The 9,051-nt window shown below is 50.3% G+C and overlaps 1 protein-coding gene across 2 annotated transcripts; it reads right to left on the minus strand.

Moving 5' to 3' along the window:
* Positions 1 to 1,203: 1,203 nt before the first annotated feature.
* Slc25a41 (solute carrier family 25, member 41) lies at positions 1,204 to 8,927 on the minus strand. 2 transcript variants are annotated; one of them, XM_039083135.2, is made up of 8 exons: positions 8,819 to 8,927; positions 8,403 to 8,616; positions 7,279 to 7,434; positions 6,086 to 6,238; positions 5,870 to 5,977; positions 2,873 to 3,040; positions 2,125 to 2,272; positions 1,204 to 1,620 (listed from the first exon to the last, which is right to left on the minus strand). In XM_039083135.2, the coding sequence occupies exons 2-8, from the start codon at positions 8,496 to 8,498 to the stop codon at positions 1,433 to 1,435; spliced, it is 1,017 nt and encodes a 338-aa protein (XP_038939063.1). In that variant the 5' UTR covers positions 8,499 to 8,616; positions 8,819 to 8,927; the 3' UTR covers positions 1,204 to 1,432. The 2 variants fall into 2 exon arrangements, with proteins under 2 accessions (XP_038939063.1, NP_001100344.1); NM_001106874.1 differs by lacking the exon at positions 8,403 to 8,616 and having other exon boundaries at positions 1,205 to 1,620; positions 8,819 to 8,904.
* Positions 8,928 to 9,051: the final 124 nt, after the last annotated feature.

A 9,051-nucleotide genomic window follows, 5' to 3' on the forward strand; every position in this document is an offset into this window, starting at 1 on the left:
GCCAGTAGGATACGGCTGTCGCTCTACATCCACCAATCCTGGGTCGTAAATCCGGGTGACCAGTCAGAGTTCCGGAAGACACAGGGGGCGGGAAGCACGATGTGACTGACGACTATAAAACTCAATAAACCGAGGGCTGCTAGCTCTGGGCGGGCAATTGGAATTCACGCGAGAAGTCAGGAGGCCCAATGAAGCGTGAGTTCCCCATTCTCGGGCGGCTCTAGGGTAAGAGTGATGGCTCTGGTCTGTCACGTGGACATATGGGCGGGGCTTATGAAAGCTCTCTCGGATGAGCTGGGCGGGCGCTTGGCGAGATAGTCGTAAAAACCAGCTAATGAATACACTTAGGAGGCGGTGCTTGTCAAGATTGGCAGTCATTTAACCCAGTCCCTAAAGCGTTTTGGATGATGCGCTTGGATTTGGACCTGATGACTTTTCTCAGAATCCGTGCCCCTCTGACTTCGGAGCCAATGGCTGAGCGACAAGAGCAAGCGTTCAATGATTGACCCCTCCATGGACAAATGGCAGCAACGGAAGTAATAGTGCCCTGTTTTGATGAGAGTCAGTGAAAGCTCATCTGCATTGGGGTGGAACCGCTACCAGACGGCAAGAGCGGATTAGTGGGAGCAGAAGTGAATGGCAGGGGATGTGGGAGGTGGTAATCTGCTGCTGGAACTATGGGCTGACCTTAAGTCAGCGCCCCAGTGGCCTGGCTTGGGGAGGCCTTGCACGTGGTCTGCTCGAAACCTTGGGGGTCGGTGTTTCTATAGGTTTGTAGGTGGCCCGAAATTGGGCGAAGCACCCAGGGATATATCCTGAAATTTTCTTCATACCTAGAGCCTTCAACTTCCAAGACCCATGGCACCAACTCCTCAAAACTTCAAGCCTATTCTCAACCTTGACCCTGTACCCCCACAAGGGTCCAAGCCTCCTGTCCCCATCCCTGGATTCAGAAGGGGTTCCAAGTTCCCACAGGGATCCAAATTTACATTTACCACCCTGGACCCAAGAATACCTTTACAGGGGTTCAAGACTTCTATCCCAGCCTGGATGCAAAAATCTCAGGTCCCCTTGATCCCCAGGTCGTCAGGATGGGAATTGAACCTAGGATCTCATAAATGCTAGGCAAGCACTCTGAACTATACCATACACTCCTATTCTCCCAGCTCCGCACCCAGAGCCAGCTAATCCCAGACACAGGCATCCAAAACTACCTTTATTCCATGTCTGCGTCTTCTCTTGGAGAAGCCTGCAAAAACCAGGCTGGAATCCCACCTCAGACTATATCCCTGCTGGAGGGACTCACAGCACTCTTCTAACCCTAGTCCTGGATGGTTTTTGCAAACCAAAATGGCTTTAAAGCCTGAGCCTTGGAGTGCTTTTTGAGACTCAGGAACTCAGAGTCTTCCATTCTCTTCTTGTTCGGGGCAGATCATCTGCTCAGGACTTGTACACCCAGGGTTTTCTTCATGGCCTCATACACCAGGTAGCTGATGCCTCCTGCTGGCAACACCTTCAGTAATGTGGGTGTCATGCCTCTGTATAGCCCAGGCCAGCCCTGCTGGTTCAGTATCCTCTTGAAGACTCCCAGCATGGTGGGGTTGGAGCCCTCCACAGTGTCTGGGGATAGACAAAGACAAGTTCAGCACTGGGTATGACCTGACATGTCACAGCAAAGGATCTGAGTCACACTTGGAGAGAATTTAGTAGAGATCATTCGGTTATTGTTACATATGTATGTATTGTGAGATGGTATCTTGTGGTACAGATTGGCTTAGAACTCCATATGTAGCTGAGGCTGGCTTTGAACTCTTGATCCCCTTGCCTCTACCTCCTGCTGGAATAACAACACTCCTACACCCAGTTTACATGGTACTGGGGATTGAGCCCATGCATATTAGGCACACTTTGTACCTTGAGCCCCAGCCTCAAGGTAGCTGAAGCTATGTTAATTTGAGGGGTAGGATTAGATTGGGGGTCAGCATGAGCTTCGGTGGGTTCAGTACTTAGCAAAGGTGTTTCAGATGGGTTATAGAGGAAGTTGGTGGGAAGGGTGAGAAAATTCAGAGAGCTGGAATAAGGCAAGGAACAGGTATGTGCATTGGTTCCTGGAGCCAGGCTGACCTTGTGCCTGCATCCTTGTGCGCACCAAAGTCAGTGGGTAACTGGCCATCTGACCACAGGTCGTGGACAGTGTTACAGACGACAGGCTGACGAGGCCACTGGGGTCCTTCATGTCCCTGCCCGACTTCTGCCACAAGCACCGGAGTAGCTGCAAAAGGAGGCAAGAGTGCTCTCGATAAGGACTGAGTCAAGATAGGCATGGTGGCACACACCTCTAATCCCTCTACTATTGAATCTGCTAGTGAGTCTCTAAGTTCAGGGACAGCCAAAGCTACACACTAAGATCCTGTCTCAAAATCAAAACCATCTGGGAATGCATGATGGCGCACACCTTTAATCTCAGCACTGGGAGACAGAGGCTGGAAGATCTCTTTAAGTTTGTGGCTAGCCTCATGTACATACTGAGTTCTAGTTCAGACAAGGATACATAGTAAGACCGTCTTAAAAAACAACAGGCCTTGGATCTCTGAGTAAGAGAGCAGCCTGGTCTATAGAGCAGTTTCAGGACAGTCAGGGCTATACACAGAAACCCTGTCTGGGGGTTGAGGTACTAAACAAAAACAGTGCGCTGGAGAGATATCTCCCCAGTAAAAAGCATTTATTTGTTGCACTTGCAGAAGACCCAAGTTCAGTTCCCAGCACCCAAATGCTGGCTTAAATAACCTAAAAGACAAGATTTAAGAGAAGGAACAGGGGGAAAACTACAGGCTGATCTGAAGCCACTGTTCTCTGCTCTGGAGACACACACCTCATAAACAGCCAGGTCAGTACAAGCGTAGGGTATGATGCCCAACATGTTGGGCAGGTAGCCTCGGTAGAGGGCTCGGGTGCCGTCCCGCTCCAAGATCTGCCTGGCACAGTCCAGAAGCCCTTTGTACTGCCCGGTGAAGCGAAGGGTCAGTCGAGTCTTGAGTACCTGGGGCGGGAGGAGTCCATTTGGTTAGACACTCTCTGCCAGGCCTGTCACCCTAGCCTGGCACTTGTAGGTGGAGATATTGTCAAGGGTTCAGTTGTGCATATGCAGCATGAGATAGGCCACCTATGTGGAGAAGAGAGAGCCTTATGAGAGTGCACCAGCCAGGTTCTTCTCACTGTCACATAATACCTGTGGCTGTTGAGCTTTTTAAAGAAGATTAAATCCAGGTTTTCTGCTAACACACCCATCATCTCAATACTAGGGAGGCTGGAGCAAGAGGATCACAAACTTCAAGCCAACCTGAGCTACATAGCAAGACCCTTTCACAAACAAAACAAAACAAACCCAGTAAGTTGAGGCTTTGGCTCTTTGGTAGAGGGTGTACCTAGACAAAGCCTTGAGTCTCATCCAAGCACCCCATAATCTGGGTGTGGTGGCACGCACCTGTAATCTAAGCACCCAAACGTAGAAATGGGAAGTTTAAAGTCATTCTGTTATATAAGGAGAGTTCCAGTCCAGCCTTGGCTATAATAAAACCCTGCCCTGCACCTTCTTTTGAGATTACTATGTGGCCCTGGCTAGCCTGGAACCCACTATGAAGAAAGATCAGGCTAACTTCAAACTCTGACAGATTATCCTGCCTCTGTCTCCAGAGTGCTGGGATTGAAGACACATCCCATCACCTTACCAAGCCTGAAAAAATGTCTTAACAACAACAAAAAAAAAAATAAACCAACAAGGGTTGGGGATTTAGCTCAGTGGTAGCGCTTGCCTAGCAAGCTCAAGGCCCTGGGTTCGGTCCCCAGCTCCAAAAAAAAAAAGAAAAAAAAAAAGAAAAAAAAACAACAAAAATATGCTGGTAGTGGTGGTGCACACCTTTGATTCCAGCGCTAGGGAGACAGAGGCCACCCCAGTCTGGTCTACAGACTGAGTGCCAGGACAGCCAGGGCTACACAAAGAAACCGGTCTGGTGGGGAAGCAGAATCCAATCATTCCTTCTAATTGTAATTATTTTCCAGGGCCCAACCGAATTTCCACTCTGTGTTTGCCTCTAGTTCACTATGTAGCTGAGGAGGATTGAGAGGTCAAGATCATCTTGACATAAATAGTGAGTTCAAGGCCAGCTTGAGCTACGTGAGACTTACTTCAAAAACAGAAGAGGCCCATGAGATGCCTCAACGAGTTAAGGAGTTTGGTCCAAGCTTGATGACCCGAGTTTGATCTTGGGACCCACCTCGTAACTCCAGCTCCTGGGGATCTGATGGTCTCTTCTGACCTCTGTAGGCATTGCATGCACATATACAAGTGGACATACCAAAAAATTCATAAAAACCAACACAAGCGTGACAGGATGCAGTTCAGTGGTTGAGTACTAGCCTACCATGTACAGAACCTTGGACTTAAACCTTCATCAGTGCTCCTGCCCCCCAAGAAAAGAGACACCCTGCATGCACACACACACACACACACACACACACACACACACACACACACACACACACACAGAGAGAGAGAGAGAGAGAGAGAGAGAGAGAGAGAGAACCAGAAATAAAAACTTAACTTCTGAAATACAAAAATGTCTCCAAAATTTTCTTCAACTCACAGACATGCTCCTGCCTCTGCCTCTGGAGTGCTGGACTTAGGGGTGTGGTTACCCTGCCTGACTGAAAACCTACAAGTCAAACAGGAAGCTGGGAAGGCAGTCTTTGAGGCAAGGGACTGGAGAGGTGGGTGGTGTTGGGGGCTGTAAATCTTGGGACACACACATCTTCACGCATCTGTCACAGCCTGAGAAAAAGGACACAAAGCTCACTAAGCTATGCCCTGCACTGGTAGAAAAGGCGGCCTTGGGAGGTCACACTGCAGAGATCCTGGCAAACTGTGGGGAGAGCTAGGGCTGACTGGGAACTTCTACTTGACTTTGGACAGCTTCTGTAAAAGTAGATTGTGCTGGGTGTGCACACCTGGAGGCAGGGGGATCAGGAATTTAGGGTCATTTTGGCTACATGGTGTGATTAAGGTCAGCCTGGGCTACACTTTTTAAGAAACAAACAAAACAAAAACAAAGAAAACAAACAAAGAAAAAAAAAAACAGGGCTGGAGAGATGGCTCAGTGGTTAAGAGCACTGACTGCTCTTCTAGAGGTTCTGAGTTCAAATCCCAGCAACCACATGGTGGCTCACAACAATTTGTAACTCCAGTTTCAGGGGATCCAGTGACCTCTTCTGGCCTCCATGAACACCAGACACGCACATGGTGCACAGACATACATGCAGGCAAAGTATCCACACACATAAAATAGTACATTTTTTTTTTTTTGGTTCTTTTTTTCGGAGCTGGGGACCGAACCCAGGGCCTTGTGCTTCCTAGGCAAGCGCTCTACCACTGAGCTAAATCCCCAGCCCCTTAAAATAGTACATTTTAAAAAGAAAAAGTAAGGCTGAGTCATGGCTTTAATCCCGGCACCCTGGAGGCAGAGGCAGGCAAATCTCTGAGTTCGAAGCCAGCCTAGTCTACAGAGCCTGTTCCAGGACAGCCAGAGTTAAATAAAGAAACCCAGTCTCAGGGGAACAAAACTAAACAAAACAAAATACCAACAACAGCACCCGCCGAGGGGAAGGGCAGAAGGGTGGAGGAAGGTGAGGAGAGAGCAAGGAGCAAGGAAGGGGAGAGAGAAGTGAAAGGAAGGGCAGAGAGGAGCTTGAGACCAAGGTGGAAAAGGGGGGAGGAGGGATGTAAACGGTGGGAGAAGAAGGAGGGGAGCAATAAAAGGAGGAGGTAAGGGGTGCCCCAGACCAGCCCTGGCACCCCCGGGTGCTTCTACCTTACCTCCATGGGATTGATGAGTGTCTGGGAGATAGCCACAGCCAGGGAGCCTGCGACCACCCGTTCCTGGAAGGACGGGGATGTGTGCACACCGTAGAAGAAATTCCTGGACTGCAGGAGGAGTGGGTGTGAGAGAATAGCCTGCCACTGTGCGTCGGGGGCGGGTGGAGGGGTGGCTTGCACTCTCAGGGCTTGATCTGTGGTAAAACCCAGGCTCACCTGCTCAAAGACAGAGAACTTGATAGCGTACTCCGGGGCGATCTTGAGCACGTTTATACCATTGCCCCGCCAGAGTGAGCGGATACCGCCCTCCTGGACCAGGCTCCGCAGGCCACTCAGCAGGTGCCTGAAGTTACTTTTGGAGGAGTATACCTGGGGAGGAAGAGGGGGCTGCAGCCCTGAGAGCCAACCAGGTGTCCTCCTCAAGCCCCTTACCTAAGGGGGATTCTAGGCGGGTGCTCCACCCTGACCACGCCCCCAGCCCCTCACTGGGGGGTTCCACCCCTGAGCCATCCCTAGCCCTCTTTTTATTTTATATTTTGAGAAGTCACTAAAATTGTCTGAGCTGGTCTTGAAGTGGAGATCCTCCGGCTTCAGCCCCGGGAATAGCTTGGGCATCAGAGGCTTGTGCGACTAGGTAGATCCATTTATTTAGTCTTCACATTTCCCTAAAGACCTCCACTGTAGCCAGGTCTGGCAAGGCTGGTCTGTGATCTCAACTATTTAGGAGAGCGAGTCAGGAATATTGTAGTTCAAGTCCTTTCTGAACTATCTGGGCTACTTACTGAGATGCCTGGAAGTCAAATGTGACAAGAAGGCGACTGGTGGGACAGCTATTGCTTAGAGCACTGGGCTGGTGGCTGGAAAGATGGCTCAGGGGGCAAGAGGAGCTCTTGCCGAGGAAGCTGGTCTGTTCCCAGCTCCCACGCAGTGGCTCCCAACCGTCGTAACTCCAGTTTAGTGGGATCCACCGCCCTCTTCTGGCCTCCAGTAGCACTACATGTACACAGTGCACAGATGTGCAGTCAAAAACATATAAAACAAAAACATTTTTTTTTTCAAAAGAAAGGAGGTCTGGGAACCTTGCTTAGCTGTGAATGCTTCTCTGGTATGCATGAAGCCTTGGGGTCCATCTTCAGTTTCTTCCACTCCCAGCAAATACCTCAAAGACACCACCTACAACCCACAGATCTCCAAACCTTTCTACCTAGTCTCCTGTTAGCCTCTGTGCCTGGAGTTCTCTAAGCCTAACCCCAACATGACTACTTCCTGTCCCCATCTTCCGCAACTTCAGCCTCAGCAACAACTTTTTGAGGGCTCTGTGTCTAGTTCCAATCCATCTTGAGTTCCATCAATTCCATCTCTCTCCATCTGTATTGTCCCTGCAAAGGGTCCCAGCCCCGTGGACAAACCTGCATGTACACCCTAGCTCTGTCCAGAGGTGCTGTCCCTGTGCGAGACACTGCCCCAGCCATGGCTCCGGAGAGCAGAAACTTCCACAGGGTCCCCTTGTTTTCCTCTTCCAAGACATCCCCAGGAACCATCAGCTGCTCTCCTGTGTCCAGAACCTGCAAGAACAACGGCCACTTGGCCACAGTGGGCCTTAAAGGAGCTCTCCCCCTCTGGAGTCCCCGCTGCTCGTTTGCTGTCTCGATGTGGACATCTTTGGAGGGGGTGATTAGGTGGCTTTGGTTTTTTGTTTGTTTTGTGGTAGGGTCTCACTGTGTAGGTCTGGATGTCCTGGGACACAGTGGAGACCAGGCTGGTCTCCAACTCACAGAAATCTGTCTGCCTCCACCTCCCAAGAGTTGGGATTAAGAGGCCACCACCACGCAGCTGGTTTCTGTCTTTCTTAATAATTTACTTTTTGTTTGTGTGTGAAAGTATCCAAGGGGACCAGAAGAAGACATTGGATTCAATGCATCTGGGGTTACAGATGGTTGTGGGCCACCATGTGGGTGCTGGGGGCTGAGTTCTTGTCTGCTGTAAGAACTCTTAACTGCTCCAGTGTGGTTTCAATTGTGTGCACAAAGTGTGTGTGTGTGTGTGTGTGTGTGTGTGCGCACGAGTGTACTCATGTGAGTGTGTGTAGGGATATGTGTGACTGTGTGTGTGTCCGAGAGAGTGCATGCATGTGAGTGTGTGTGTGGTGGTATGTGGGACTGTGTGTGAGAGAGGACATGTATGTTTGTAGTGGTATGTGTCTGTATGTGTGAGTGCCTTCCTGTACCACTCTCTACCTTACCTGTTGAGGCAGAGTCCCTCATTTGAGCCCAGAGGCTCACCAGTTCATTTGGCCCAGCCAGCCAGCTTGCTCCCCTATCTCTGTCTTACCTCTGGACTGTTGGGGTTACAGGTGTCTGTCAGGCCTGTCTAGCATTTACACAGGTTCTAGGGACCTGAAGTCTGGCCTTGTGCTTCTGGAGTGTCAGGCCCTTTATCTCCTCAGCCATCTCCTTTAATCTAGCCTCCCTCTCTCCTCTCCACCCCACTTTAAGACAGGGTCCCAAGTAGCCCAGACTGGTCTCTAACTCACTAAACAGTTGAGGATGACTTCGAACTTTTGATGTCTTGCCTGCAGCCTCCTGAGTGCCGGGGTAACAGGTATGAAGCACCACATGGTCTCACACATGGTCTCAGTGTAGGCTATTCTACTCTGCCTGGAGGGAGAAGGTGTTCCATACCATAAGGGCCTCGAAGCTGTTTCCCTTTGCTTCAGCTTGCGCCAACTCACTCTCCAGACTTACCTGCTGTAATAGAGAATGCTCAGGGTTGTTCTGACCCATGTGTCCAAACATACTCACATATGTGTGTGCACCCTGGGTTCCAGGCTTCAGATAGTGCTGGGGTAGGGTGGAGACGGGTGGGGGTGGGGCAGGGTAGAGCTTTCCTAAATAAGGCCTTGGCCCTCTTAAGCAAGGTCTGGATCCTTGAACAAGGGTCCGGAGTTACCTCCAGATGGACTCCCATAGTTGCCGCCTGAAGGATTAGGCTCCCAGTCTCAGCGTTTCCTGGAGCGTCTATCCAGTTCCCAGTTGAGAGTGGCTGGTTATCTGGCCTTGTGATTTTAGGGGCAGGGGGATGGATGAGGTCACAAAAGTGCTTGTGAGCTCACTAGCATGATGGTAGACAGTGTGGCTGGTCCTTGTCTTCCCATAGTGTCCACATCCTAGTTCCCACGGTTT

The sequence above is a fragment of the Rattus norvegicus genome, chromosome 9 (genome assembly GCF_036323735.1).
Source record: "Rattus norvegicus strain BN/NHsdMcwi chromosome 9, GRCr8, whole genome shotgun sequence".
NCBI lineage: Eukaryota > Metazoa > Chordata > Mammalia > Rodentia > Muridae > Rattus > Rattus norvegicus.

Excerpts from the sequence above, each read along its gene's own strand:
- Slc25a41 (XM_039083135.2), bottom strand. The coding sequence starts at position 8,498 with ATGTGTGAGACCATGTGGTGCTTCATACCTGTTACCCCGGCACTCAGG. Across the intron at positions 6,239-7,278 it reads GAGCTAGGGTGTACATGCAG|GTATACTCCTCCAAAAGTAA; the intron begins GTTTGTCCACGG and ends CTTCCTCCCCAG. Across the intron at positions 2,273-2,872 it reads CTGACCTGGCTGTTTATGAG|CTACTCCGGTGCTTGTGGCA; the intron begins GTGTGTGTCTCC and ends CTCCTTTTGCAG.